This window comes from Cottoperca gobio, chromosome 17 (genome assembly GCF_900634415.1).
Source record: "Cottoperca gobio chromosome 17, fCotGob3.1, whole genome shotgun sequence".
NCBI classification, from domain to species: domain Eukaryota; kingdom Metazoa; phylum Chordata; class Actinopteri; order Perciformes; family Bovichtidae; genus Cottoperca; species Cottoperca gobio.
Genome location: NC_041371.1, coordinates 21520982 through 21535214, shown reverse-complemented (window position 1 = coordinate 21535214; position 14233 = coordinate 21520982). Strand labels below are relative to the sequence as shown.

The 14233-nt window shown below is 40.5% G+C and overlaps 2 protein-coding genes across 4 annotated transcripts; both read left to right on the top strand.

Annotated features, from left to right (window-relative positions):
- The first annotated feature begins 23 nt into the window (after positions 1-23).
- Positions 24-9603, top strand: agfg1b (ArfGAP with FG repeats 1b). Of its 3 annotated transcripts, none has more exons than XM_029454199.1 (12): positions 24-337; positions 1859-1952; positions 2232-2347; positions 2950-3088; positions 4382-4538; positions 4724-4831; positions 5316-5460; positions 5854-5933; positions 6054-6146; positions 6357-6515; positions 7789-7883; positions 8075-9603. In XM_029454199.1, the coding sequence occupies exons 1-12, from the start codon at positions 171-173 to the stop codon at positions 8129-8131; spliced, it is 1410 nt and encodes a 469-aa protein (XP_029310059.1). In that variant the 5' UTR covers positions 24-170; the 3' UTR covers positions 8132-9603. The 3 variants fall into 3 exon arrangements, with proteins under 3 accessions (XP_029310059.1, XP_029310060.1, XP_029310061.1); XM_029454201.1 differs by lacking the exon at positions 24-337 and adding an exon at positions 393-541; XM_029454200.1 differs by lacking the exon at positions 4724-4831.
- A 455-nt stretch (positions 9604-10058) lies between these two features.
- Positions 10059-13425, top strand: fbxo36b (F-box protein 36b). The gene is made up of 4 exons (XM_029453899.1): positions 10059-10157; positions 10999-11107; positions 11729-11901; positions 12605-13425. Exons 1-4 carry the CDS (start codon positions 10062-10064, stop codon positions 13109-13111), a joined length of 885 nt encoding a protein of 294 aa, XP_029309759.1. The 5' UTR covers positions 10059-10061; the 3' UTR covers positions 13112-13425.
- The last annotated feature ends 808 nt before the right edge of the window (positions 13426-14233 follow it).

Genomic DNA, 14233 nt, shown 5'->3' with positions numbered 1-14233 from the left:
CTCACACTTTTTGTTTCGCTTAGAAGAAGTAGTTTGTCAGTCGCCCAGTCTCCGGCCAGACCTCTCAGAAAGGTGTCTGCCGCGACAAGTCTCCCCTGAAGACACCCGCCCTTTCCCGGGTCCCTTGACCAAACTTCCTCCCCGGTGATACCAGCCCGTTGTTTTCAACCATGGCGACGAGTGCGAAGCGAAAGCAAGAGGAGACTCATCTGAAGATGCTCCGGGAAATGACTAGCCTGCCCGCGAATAGGAAATGCTTCGACTGCGACCAACGCGGCCCGACCTATGTCAACATGACAGTGGGCTCCTTCGTCTGTACCACCTGCTCTGGCATCTTGTGAGTTTCCTTTTGGGAAAAAGTATTGTTTTTTATTGTTTACAGTGTCCACCAGGGCAAGGACAAGACGCCGCAGTCCGTCATGGATTTGTCCGGTCCACAACTGACTCGGCGGTACCGTTAGCTCGTTAGCTAGCGTTAAAGTCAGGACAGGCACGTCGGTTCTGCCCGCGGCCGTTGGGTTGGACTTGGTGGTGTCGGCAGGTTTGTTTGTAGCTTTACTTCAGTGTGATAAGAAGTGGTGTTATGCGTACATGTAGGTAGAGTGTGAGGGTGCTTTCAGTAACTTAATGCCTGTGTGGTCAAGGTTAGCACGCCCAACGGAACTGTTCATATATACAGTCAAATGTTTGACCATCTTGTTTAAAAACAGAACGACACAGAGGAAACTATGCCACACACACACACACACACACACACACACACACACACACACACACACACACACACACACACACACACACACACACACACACACTAGATAAGAAGGAGCAGGGTGGGTCTCTCAACTTCGGAAGTAGTTGAAAGATGAAGTATGAGCTGCTGTCTGATGAAACGTATTCCTCAGCAACGTTATGAAATCATAACCAACCAGATTTATGCAATATCTTAACTGCTCACTCCCTTTAGTCCCTTTAGAGGCAGACATGTCTGCTTATCTTGGGATTGGTCAGTGGCTGTTACATGTGTTTGTCTTATTAGGGAAGGTGTTGCTGTATGTAAAATATTTGCACTTTAAGAGTGTGTGTGCGTGTGTTTGTTGTATTCTGTAATGGTATGCATGATGCTGCCATCAAAAGCCTTCATGGTGGTGATGGTTGGATGTGTTTTGGTCTGAATAGACCATAGAACCGACATCCCTTATAGCAAACACTAGCCCAGGTTTCACAATAAAAGTCATCTAGCGTTGCATTAGGCCTCTTGGTGTCCTTCGTCGCTGCTGTCTTACACAGACAGACATCTCTTTTAACTTGCTTTTAACTTACTAATACTCACACTTAATAGTAGGGTTTCTGTTTTCTGAAATATCATAATTACCTTCACTTTGATTTAATGTTTAAAACAATGAAACATGAAGAAATGTATTTGGGGCAACAGGTTATACTGACACTATAAAGATGTATTGGTGTGTTGGTTGGCTATACTAATAACAGTGATCACTCTTGGCCATTTCTAATAAGGTCATTTCTAATGCAATTAAATCAATCACATATTTCTGAATTGACTTGTGCCCTTTATTTTGATGTTGGTAATTAATGTGCAATTCCTTGAGATTGGAACCAAAACCTCAAAGTCTTAAAATGTGTTTAAGTAGCACTAAAGGCCTAACTGTGAGACTGATATTGTGTCTGTCTGTCAAATGTTCATTCTTGCACTCAGAACTCATACATGGAGATAGAAGATCTATAAATGCATCTTTGGTTGGGCTTTTTGTTTTCTCGTCTCATGTCACATGAACAGCATTGGGTTGCATCCTGCTTCTCTTGTTCTTAAGCTAACATATACCTCCTCCACCCACAGGCGAGGACTGAACCCCCCACACAGAGTGAAGTCCATCTCTATGACCACATTCACACATCAGGAAATTGAGTTCCTACAGAAACACAGCAATGAGGTATTGTGCACACTTTACAACTCGGGACTCAGCAGCATATTTCACAATGTTAAACAGTATTTTTATAGTCATTCTGGCTTTGATTAAGAAGCATCTTGGCATTTTTCTGAACCCTGCATAGTCAACTTTATTGGCATTCCTCTCTCTCCACTTTTTTCTCCCATTTCTGGTCATCCCCTCCCCCTTCCCTTTACTTTCTCTCACCTCTCTCCCGGCTTTGCCACCACCCCCACCCCAATCCCCTCCTTACTCTCCTCATTCCTCTGCCCCCCCCTGAAGGTCTGTAAACACATCTGGTTGGGCCTCTATGACGACAGGACATTAGTTGTTCCAGATTTCCGAGAACCACAGAAAGTAAAAGAGTTCCTTCAAGAAAAATATGAAAAGAAAAGATGGTAACATAAACTTATTTATTTATTTATTTGCTGTTTGTTTGTTTGATACGTTTTTAGGAAGAGTTGTTTGGATGTACGTTGTATAAATGGAGAATTGGTTAAATAAAGCAATATTTAGTATTGGGTGCATACATACAGCTTAAAATCATGTACTTGGAAAGGTAGTAAATGATAAAGTGAGTGCTTAAAAATGTAAAGTTCTGCAGGTCATTGAGTAATGCTGGCTTTTTACTATCAACTGTGATGCAAGGGAAAAGAGTGCTGACAGTTGAGTGCTGCCTCTGCAGTGATGGATTTGGTTAACCATATGTTTTAGTTTGATAGCATGCACTTTATTGTCTACGACATTCTCTGTCCATGTGTCACTTTCATCTATTACTGCATTGTTGGTGGAAAGAGAGCAACTTTTAAACACTTTGCTTTATGCAGGACGGCCTCATTTCTACTTATCTTTATCCAAATCAGCTCAATCAAATGAACAATTACCCATTTGTTGTACTCGCATAGTGATGGGATCAGTTTTAGAAATTCATCAGTTTTTTCCCTTTAAAAAAAAAGAAAAATCTCTACATTTGTGTTGGTGTTCTCCTCTGGATGCTTAGGTATGTCCCTCCAGACCAGGCACGGGCCGTAGCAAGTGTCCAGGCCTCTGTGTCTGGCTCCTCAGCCAGCAGCACTGGCAGTACCCCAGAAGTCCAACCCCTCAAGACCCTGCAGCTCAACAAGACCCCACTGCGCCAGGTAACAGAATGTACACTGAGGGGCAAATTGACAAAAGGATTGCCCGGCTTTTGCAACCACGACATCTGCGCAAATAATACAAAAATAAACCGTGGAAAGCCCCTTTCTAAATGAACAGAAAACCCACTACCACCCACTAAAATCTTGCTTTTGTCTTTAGTGGGAAAGGTCACTGTCAGAATTCATCCGCGGGACAAATGACTCTGCAGTTGTCACGGTATTTATTGTCTCCAGCTCTGATCGGCAGTGATGCAAACATGACACCCGGGTGCACACGCTCCTTTTAGCCCCTTTTCCTGTGACACGCATTGAAGTGAATATAATAAATCAAAATCAAAAGGGATTTGGACAATTATTATAATTAATTATTGTACAAAACATACAATTAACATCGTCTCCTCAAAGCCTCCACACTCCATTGACAGAAACAGTGATTTACTGATCATCGCTGAATTTGAAAGAGAGACTGAATAAGTAACAGATGAAAAACCAAGTAACCAGCGTTGTTTACTAACCCTGCGTTCCAGGGCGTCCTCGATCTTGAATGTGACACACCAAAAAAAGCCCAGAAATACATACTCGTCTAATTCTAGGACTCATTCCTGCACCACTCAATTTGCACATGTTTTAAAATGAGGTAATTTGCATATATTTGACGCAAATATGAAACCTTTCAATGCAAATGAGCCCTTATTGAAAAAACAGGATAGAGAACATGCAGTTACAGTGAAATTATTAGCCTCTTCAGACAGCTGGGGGTAACATTTCTAAGGGGTTTATAAAGCTCCTAAATACATGTCATTTTTGAAAATACATGAGGGAAAAATAAAGTTTTTATACAGCCTAGACAAATGATTTCTTCCCTCATTTCCCAAACCCTGGGCTTACATTTTCCCCTTTCCTCTGCTTTCCTCTCTTCCTTCGGGAGGTTTGTATGGAAGTGGCACTCCTGACAAGACCTCTGGCTCAAGCTGACTCGTGTCCATCTCAATTCACACGCGGCGGTCATACTTTGCCACATGGATCATTGCACTCAGACGAAAAAAAAAAGGGCAAATTGCACTCAGCTGCAGAACTTTACTTGGTGTGTTTTGCACTGTAATATCATTAGCGCAAAAGTCTTTTGAGAATCAGACCGGGCAGAGAGCGAGTGCAAATGATGCGCAATTCATGATGCTATCAGCGGCCGCAATCCATTCTTTGTGAATTTGCCCCTCAGACTCTAGTTGCCCTTGTCTTTTGGAATTTGGTTAGAGAAAAGTTTTAACTCTTATTTCTTCGGCTAATGCCCAGTCTCCGGGGCGAGGTCGTTCCCACGCTCACATCGCTGCTCAGGAGAAGAAGTTTGACTTGCTCTCTGACCTGGGAGGAGACATCTTTGCTGCTCCACCCACTCAAACGTCCAACTCTACCAACTTTGCCAACTTTGCACATTTTCCAAGCCAGTCCGGTAAGATCGCTTCTCATAAAGGCTCCAAAAGGTCCAACATTTCACTCCGACACTGGATTCAGATTAATACAGATATTATGCCGTGTGTAGCCTTTGGTTTGTCACCATCCCATGCATTGCCCTGCCATTGGTTTTTGTTTCCACATTCATTGTATGTGTTAATTTTCCCTTGTGTATGGCTGCAGCACCTCAGGGTAATTCAGACACCAACTTTGCCAACTTTGATGCATTTGGAAACACTGCAATTCCATCCCATCTGAGCACGTCACCCCCCTCAAAGTCCTTTTCATCAGGTACCCCCCTCACCACCATTGTCTTTCCCCCCCTATTCACACACTCACCCTCATCTCAGTATTTTTCTTATTAATTTCTTACCCACTGTGTCCACTGGGTGAGTCCTTTCTGTATCCAGCAATGCTCTATAGATGTTGAGAGCATGTGCATCACATCACTACTGTTGGAAACTTAATGGTAGCATATTTCTGCATTAGATTTGAAAGGTTTTTAAACAAATGCTCAGCGCAGTGAACACTTAAGACATGTTAAGCTGTCAGCGATGTTGGGAACACACCTCTACATTCTTTCGATTTCAAATGAATTTGACAAGTAGTGTGAACGGAGGCACCCAGTGTACATTTAGCCTAAAACCTGTTACAAGATATAACACTTTCACCCTAATCATTTAGCTAATCATTTTGTTCTTATTATTTGAGTGTGTAAGTGCATGCGGTACTTAAACTTTGAATATATTTTTTTCTCTCCACAATTTGTTAAAAGGGGGAGGTGTGCCAATTCCGTCGATGTCTAATGCCGTCCCCACACAGTCCCACCACGGGAGCCGCAGAGAGGATCGCTATGCTGCTCTGGCTGAGTTGGACAACGAGCTCAGCTCCTCTGTTACCTCAGGCAGCAATGTGCCAGGGTGAGAGAGAGACACACACACACACACACACACACACACAGTAATATTGTAACTTTCTACACAGGGTGCCTCTGCACTCTAATAATAATAACTTTATTTCTATAGCACCCATTAAAAAGAAAACAAACTAAGACGACATCACATAAAAGCAAGTCTATAAAAATGGGCTTTAAGAAGTGATTTAAAAGAGGTTTGATTTTGCGTCGGTGTGAGAGCATTGGTTTAATTCTGGAAATGGTTCTTACTAGAAGGAAGCAGAACTCCTTTTTACAGCTTAAAAATAAAATCTGGCAAAATGTTTACAGTATCAGTGACTCAGTTCTAGTTTAATTGATGCCTACTGCACGTGTTAAACGGATGTAAAAACATTTAAGGTTCGCATTTTCTTTACAGGAATTTATTTGGGCCAGTGCTTGGTTCATCTCCAGCCCAGAATCCACCTGTGTTACCCAGCATGCAGCCTGGCTTTGGAGGTGGTAATAGTGATTACTACTACAGTTATGCATACAGAATGAAAATACATTTTTAGAGCTGTGCAATTTTGCACGTAGCTTGAAGACTCATTTTGCCACTTCCTTGTGCATTTCATGCAGCTGTCCCATCCACAAATCCTTTCGTTGCCGCAGCCGTTGCCCCAGAGATGGCCACCAACCCTTTCCAGACCAATGGCAGAGCTCCAGCTGCAGGTGTGTGTGCACTTTTAAAGTTCAGAGTATTTGACAAGACACATTTCTTTTTATTAGACTGTGTTACTTTGATGTAACCCAGTTACATTGCCATGTAGCTTTGTACCTTTTGCCATATTATCTAGAATTTACTCCTCCTTGTGTGTGTGTCTGTGTGTTGTTGGGTGTGCGTGTGCATTCGTGTACACACATGCTGCGTGTGTCTCGTAGCCTCGTTTGGCACTGGCTCTATGAGCATGCCCGCCGGCTTTGGGAATGCATCTTCCTATTGCCTTCCGACCAGTTTCAGCGGAAACTTCCAGCAGCAATTCCCTGGCCAGGCTCCCATCCCTTACCCTCAACCTGGGGCCTACCACCCTCAGTCTAATGGTTAGTGGCCTCCCACATCCCTCTGTCCTCTCACCCCGTTCCACCTGTGCAGTACCTGTCACTGATTTAGGTCATATGCACCATTTTCCTTGGCTTGTTATCTTTATCTACACGATGGCCATCTGCATTGGGAATTGTGTTTAAGTCATGCTTCAGCAAATTCAAAGTGTGACTTGTCAGGGCAGCGACTGCACAGTGATAAAAGGCTGCATTTAGGGTACAAAGCTTTAGGTTTCTGCTCTGGACCAGAAACACAATGAACTAAAGCTTTGTTCACACCTGAATGCAAACTGACTCACTGGGCTTGGCTCTATTTCTTTCCCTCCCTTTTACTGTCTTACTTCCTTTATAATGTGTGTGTGTGTGTGTGTGTGTGTGTGTGTGTGTGTGTGTGTGTGTGTGTGTGTGTGTGTGTGTGTGTGTGTGTGTGTGTGTGTGTGTGTGTGTGTGTGTGTGTGTGTGTGTGTGTGTGAGTGAGTGAGTGAGTGATATAGCCTGACCTGTTGATATAACAGTTGCACTTAAATATTGTTACACATTGCTTAAAGGGTAACTTAGATATTTTTCAAGCTGGACCCTATTTTCCCATGTTTGTGTTTAAGATACTAATGGGGAGAACAACTACTACTGAGAGCTCTGCAGCTGTGATCCTATCAGTTCAGCAGGTCAGTGTACGTCCACTAAAAGAGCTTGTTGCGTGTTCTTGCCACTGACAGACTCAGATTGTTATTACAAGAGTCTGAAGACATTATGGAAAGAGCCCTACACAGAAATGAAACGTTTTTCTTTCACTTGATGCTCTGTCCGTTATCGTGTCTAACCAGGTCTCTCTGAAGGAGAAGTTCTGAAATCAGATAAATATTCAGACATGACATTGAAAATGTTTTAGATAAAACAGAGCGACACTTTCTGTACTCCAACACAACAACCTGACAGCACCCGCCCTCCTGTCTCCAACTGTCACTCACGTTTCCACCGTTGTCTTCCAGAAGTCACGTGACACGATAACAAACAGAGCATCAAGTGAAAGAAAAACGTTTCATTTCTGTGTAGGGCTCTTTCCATAATGTCTTCAGACTCTTGTAATAACAATCTGAGTCTGTCAGTGGCAAGAACACGCAACAAGCTCTTTTAGTGGACGTACACTGACCTGCTGAATTGCCCTGAGTGATTCCATTGCAGAAATAGGGGGAAAATAGGCCCCAGATTGAAAAATATGGAAGTTACCCTTTAACTGCTGGAGAGTGCTGACCCAACCTGTTATCACCCCCAGGCCCTGCATTCCCAGTCTACGGTCAGAACAAGCCCTCCATGACGCACTTTGGGCAGCCCATGGCTGGCCCTGGCATGTCCAATAACCCTTTCATGGTGAGCACGCATTGACTTTTGTTTCCCCAACTTTTTAGGTTAAAGAAGGAAATAAACGCAGTTTAGGAAAACAATTGTACTGGTCGATTTAACTGAAAACATTGCTCTGTATAACATTTAATTTGAACGGAAAACTGTCTCAGAATGTTTTCTGTTGGCGTTTTTAAATCTGACTCCCTCTCTTATTTCAGGCGGGAGCCCCAGCCGGGTCATTCCCTTCAGGGGGTTCAACCAACCCTTTCCTGTAGCACAACTTCCAGTCTTTGCCACCAGAGGGCAGCATGCATCACATATTCAAAGCATCATTCCGTCATGCGAGTAGTGGCAGTACATTCTTTTAAAAGACTTACGTTTTGTTTTTTGTTTTTTTTTCATAAAAAAAAAGTTTACAACACTATGAAGGAGTACAAAGGACTATATTGAAGACTAAGGAACTGTTATGGGAGAAAATGTACTGTTTGGACTATATACAATACATTATATGCTTTTTTTTATTTTTTTTATGACTGTAAGCTCTGTGCATATCATCATTTGTAATCACAATTAAGTACATGTTATGTATAACAAGGACTGAGTTAACATGGGTGAGTATACACATACCTTCTGCGGAAAAAAACTCACTACAAACTATCTCCGTAGGTAAGGGTATAGACTTTAAGATTATCAACAGGGGTCCATCCAAATCCACGATCTCTGGTTTAGAGAAACCATGATGATGCAGGTATTTCATTTTAAAAAGGGATTTCTTTTTTTTTATTTGACCATAATTGCAACTATACTGGCACTAAGGTGCAAAATGTCCTTTATTAATTTACAAGTTGCCTATAACCTAAAACAACCAAACCCACATCTTTTTAAGTTAGAGTAACATCCTAAGCAGAGGAATGGGATGCATAATTTATCCTTTCATTAATTTTGCCAATATTTGTGAAATTGTAGAGAAAGAAAAAGGTTTGGGCTTTTTTTGGTTTGAAACCAAGTGCAGCTCCTTGCATATGAGGCCAGCACAGACTTCAGATGTTTTAGCCCACCAGGTAAAGGGACAAGGAATGTCTACTAGAGCACAAACGGAGGTGAAAGATGAGAAGGGCAGGATTTAAGATGATTATTTGTATGTCCTGTTACCCAACATAATCTATAAATATTGTTAAAATAGTTAAATATACTCTTAATTAACCTCTCCTGCTCCTGATATTCACTATTTTTCATGAATATGGTAAAGACAAAAGGAAAAACTGTTAAGTAAACTTCATGTGGGTGTGACCCAAGTTGGGTTGCGTCAAAACAAGTGAAGTAGTTATTCACATGGTTGTTGGGTGACTGGTCCTCTTGACAGGGAATGACAGTTTTACCAGACCTTGCCTGAACAAAACAAATGTACAACATTTAAAAATATATATATTTATGAAATGTTAGTTATGTTTTATTCACTACACTCCCTTGACATCTGTCTTCTTTGCCTTTTGAAGAACAGGAAGAGGAGAAATATTGATCTCCCTTCAGTTTGCTTTAAATTAAGGCAGGAGAAAAGCACGGATTCATTTAGGGATTATTACATTGCTTGATCAGCCTGGGACTCTGGAGTACTAGTGTCTCAATTGTGCCACCAATGACTAACAATGAATTTGACAATGTTTTTCTTGTCTTTACAAGAATAGGTAAGTAAATGTGTACATATATAAATATATGTATAAATAAATTAAAAGATTTTTAACTACAATTTTGACTCTTTATTACTAAATCCTTAGATTATCCATCAGACCGGTGACTGAATGCAGCTCACACATACTCAGCTGTGCAGTTAATCCTACCTATGTGAAGGTTATAATAGTGATTTTATTTAGTTGAAGCTAATATCTTGTTCATTTAATATATTTCAAGGAGAGTAGGCTGATTCTTGAAACCTCTCTCAGTACAACACTAACAAAGTAAGCCTCAAAGATGAACATGAGGTTGAATAAACACCAACACTAAGCACTATAATCCTCATGGAGGTAGGCATGTTTGCATGGCTGTTGTATTAGAGTTATAGCAAACTGTAGATAAGAAACGGTAAATGTGGTTTGTGGGTGCATATATTCATTATAATCCATATTTGTGTACTTTCCATTTGGTTAAAACAACACTTACCGTCCAACTGAAAAAGCACGGTTGCCATGACAACACATACACTTCGACATGGCCTACCTGTTAGCAGAGCCGTTGTTTGAGACGTCCGGGCGAGGTCCTTCACCCAATAAGAATTTTTATTATTTTGCAATCACCAAGTCAGGTGTAAGTATTGATATTTTTGATGTATTATTACTCTGGGTACAGACTACACGTGTTTGCTCTCTAATACGCAGGGTGCGGGTTAGTAGGCTAGTCGTCATTTCTCTGGGCGTTGCTAGCATGTTGCCGTCGCATTAACGGTGACGTTAGCTAGCCAACAGAAAGTGTTTAACTCTTGTACTAAAGGAAACACTTTCAACAAAGATTTGGATAGAATAACCATGGTTACATTGAATTGGTATGACATACTTTAGGAAAGTATCTAACAGTAGGTCCTATTTCTTTGACATGTTTAGATCACAGGAAGAATCCCACTTCAAAGTCAGGATTCTTTTTTAATCATGAAAAATATGAGAATATTTTTTAACATTGCATATTTGCCTGTTTTGAGATCAAATACTTGATTGGGCTCCTTGTAGTTAATAAAATATAGCAATTTTCTTAGATTTAGTCTTAGGGCACATGTGACTACTGTTCTTTCTATTTAGGAAACAGTAGTCTCATGTGCCTAAAGACTAGTATGATAACAAAAACTCACTTTTCAGCCAAACGCTTTGACCTATTTTGAACACGTATTCAGATGTGTGCTTAGGCAAGCCCAGAGAATACTTCCAAAATAAATAAAAAATGACAGTTGCAGGCACATGGGGTAACATGAGATTTATAACCAATGAGTTCACTGTGGGGGATGTACTGTACATCCCCCACAGTCACAGTTCCCTTTTCTTTGTTATATGTAAGTAACTATATTATAGTGTCAAGGGTTAAACAAAAAAGACACTCAAGAAGGAAGCTTGTTGTTAAAATATTTAACACCAGTGATCCTTTGAATGGTCACTTCCAGGTGATATGGAGATGGTGGAAGATATCTCTGAGGACTGTAGACAGGTACTCCAAGCCTGGGGAGCTGAAGGAGTCTCACCAGGACTTCTTGGATGACAACTGGCTGCAGAGTAAGGACATTATTATTTAGGACTGGGTAGCACGTTAACCTCTCAACTGTTTGGTTTGCATTTGCATCAATTACACCTTTCCTTTCCCTGCTACGGCATGCCAACATGTCTATGAACTGTAAATTGTGAGTTTGTTTGGTTCCACATTGGTATATAGTAGGGGTTCCTAAAACATAAACTACTCACTCCAGTCAAAACTGCATGAGTACCCTAAGAAAAAAGAAGAAGCTGTTAACAGTTGGTGGTCCTCCATAGTGGCTTTGTGCCAGTAATGTCCACAGGTTTGTGTCTGTTTTGCAAAGTGATGTTGTACAGAGGATATGTATACTATTTTGCAAATTTTGCTTAAACAAATGAAATGTTTTAGATACTAATATCCAGCTCCCGTGGAGAGGTATGCACCATCAAGGCTTTATTAAGCTTAGGCTTTAATTAACCGAGAAGATTACATAAAGCATCCTTTTTTAGCATGTTCTGTCTACAGTAGACCTGTACATAAATGCATTATACAGTGCTTCAGGTATTTATCACTATATATTCAGATTGTGCCTTGTGAATATTGAATATGAGGACAAATTGAATGAATATGGCTGACAGTTAAAGTTATGGGCTTCTTCCCAGGTGAGGTCAGTATGGTTTTCGGTCGTCGAATCTTGCAGTACACCAAGGCTTTGTGCCAAGGCCATTATGATTATCTGGAGCACCTGTCTGACACCTTACTTCTGCGGATTATAAATTATCTAGAACTAGAGGATGTTGGTCAGCTTGGACGAACGTCATGCAGGTTCAGGCAGGTGAGTTTCAGAGACACACAAAGAAAGATGCCATAAGAAATATTAACTCTGTAAAGGCCCTGTCACACATATCCGACAGAAACGTATGCCGGCGCATACGGAAATTTGTCAGAGTCCAAATACGTCCAACTTTTCATCGGATCGAATACCCAGCGAATGTATAAGATATACAAAAATATAACGTATACAAAATATCTGCAACGTTTTAAATAAGTAAGTGATACGCTATCAATAGGTTTGACATACGTATAATAATTAGTTATGTATTCGTTATGTATACGTCAGCTACAACACCGCTGTGGAAAAGTTGGACGTATTTGGACTCTGACACATTTTGAGCTACTTTTCATATACGTCATGTTTCTGCCATACGGAGCTGTGTGACAGGGCCGTATGTCTGTTGTGTTGGGCGTAACGTCTGCGTCCTTCAAACGATCACAACATACCCTTCAGTTATATCAACGTATTGCCGATATTTCGTATGCGCCGACATACGTTTCTGTCATACGGATATGTGTGACAGGACCTTAATTTAAGGTTTCACCATTACACAATTTGTCTTAAATGCATCATTATAAATAATCAGTTATTATATCAAAAGTAAGTATTCTTGTTTTAATAAATTGAAAATTATGTAAATGCAAGAAAATGAGCTCTTATGTTTATTGTAATATTCTTTAATCTCATCACTTCTGCTCGTCAGCTATGTGGGTCAGAGGAGTTTTGGGAGCAGGCAGTGCAGCAGCGCTGCAACACAGTGTCAGCCGAGGTAGCATCTCTGGCGGCCGAGGTGGGCTGGCGCAGCATCTTCTTCACTAGCAAACTACAGCTGCAGAAGATGATCAGCCGCAGGAGGCTGAAGGCCAAAGAGCAACAAGAAGGACGAGTATCTGGCCCAGATACAAAGGCAGAGGAATCTCCTGATGAAAGCTCAGAGACATACCAGACATTTGATTGTGAGGAGGAATCTCACTCTTGCATTATCCCAGATCTAAGCCTTGGCACTGATTCTGGCTTTGACACCAGCTCTTGCTGTGATGTTGACCCTAAGTCTGAACCAGAGGCTGGCTCTTATTCCAGTGTGCCTGTACCTAGCCAACTGTTTGAGGACACAGGAAAACACTGTGTTGGGGAAACACCTGTGCTGAACAGTGCACTGAACAACAGCAGAGGAGACTGCAGTGCAGAGCCAGACAACACAATGAGTTAATCCTTTTGTCAAATATTGCAGATATGCCATTTAAACACATTCTCATCTTAAAAGGAGCTGTGTATTGATTATTTTAAAATATTTTATTTGTCAAATGTAAATATTTTTTTACGTTTGAAATTATTATTGAGCTGTATGTATTTACAGGATATAGTTTGTTTGTCCATTGTGCCATCACATTTTTGACCTAACAGACATTAACAACCCCAACAAAAAATACAACAGGACATTGTAGATCATTCTAATTGTTCATTGTAATATACAAGTTGTTATATACAATATTGTAAGTTTTTTAGATTTCGTATAAATGTAATATGTAATTCAGCTGTCTGGCGTGTCATTCATGAACTCATTCTGAGGGAAACCTCAGTGACTCCTTAACGATGACACTCAACTTTACTTGAGGGGACTCACACAGGGTAAGTAATGGTAAATAACTTTGTTATAATGCTAAGGAAGTAATTAATATGACACTTATTTTAAGTGGGTGGCTGAATACTTGGTCATTGGTATCTAGCAGTCTTTTCATATAACATTATCTTGACTCAGACTTATTCAGGAACTTCTTTTTATTGATGCCAGTTCATTCCTGACTTGTTCTTTTACTAGTTACTCATTCCTGAGTAACTAGTCAGGATTTTGTGTTTGTTACTATTAAGTTTGACCCTTTTACTTATACATCTTTCTATTTTAATGTTGGTTACCCAGGTCAGCGTTGTATTCTTAACACGGAGGAGCTGCTCCAGCGCCGGTGAGATTGTGATGTAATAGCAGCCGGAGGTACCAGCTACCCAAGCTCCGTCATAACTGCTTTAATACGGAGCAGTAACTCTTTGAGACAGAAAAAAAAAAAAAAAAAAAAAAAAAAAAAAAAAAAAATATATATATATATATATATATATATATATTTTAAGTTCTGCTTTTAAGTAAAAAACAAAAACAAATCTAAAATTAAGATAAACAAAATGTTCAGAACTGTTACAAAAATGTGTCTTCAAGGTGGACAAAAAGGAACATTTGATTTGTGTTAATAAAAACACACATAACTGTAGTTTCTATTTGCAAGCAGGCTATATAGGGGACAAGGTCAAATTAATCAGTTACAGTTATATCATGATCTGG

Excerpts from the sequence above, each read along its gene's own strand:
- agfg1b (XM_029454199.1), top strand. The coding sequence starts at position 171 with ATGGCGACGAGTGCGAAGCGAAAGCAAGAGGAGACTCATCTGAAGATG. Across the intron at positions 1,953-2,231 it reads TACAGAAACACAGCAATGAG|GTCTGTAAACACATCTGGTT; the intron begins GTATTGTGCACA and ends CCCCCCCTGAAG. Across the intron at positions 6,147-6,356 it reads TGGCAGAGCTCCAGCTGCAG|CCTCGTTTGGCACTGGCTCT; the intron begins GTGTGTGTGCAC and ends TGTGTCTCGTAG.
- fbxo36b (XM_029453899.1), top strand. The coding sequence starts at position 10,062 with ATGGCCTACCTGTTAGCAGAGCCGTTGTTTGAGACGTCCGGGCGAGGT. Across the intron at positions 11,108-11,728 it reads GGATGACAACTGGCTGCAGA|GTGAGGTCAGTATGGTTTTC; the intron begins GTAAGGACATTA and ends GCTTCTTCCCAG. Across the intron at positions 11,902-12,604 it reads CGTCATGCAGGTTCAGGCAG|CTATGTGGGTCAGAGGAGTT; the intron begins GTGAGTTTCAGA and ends TCTGCTCGTCAG.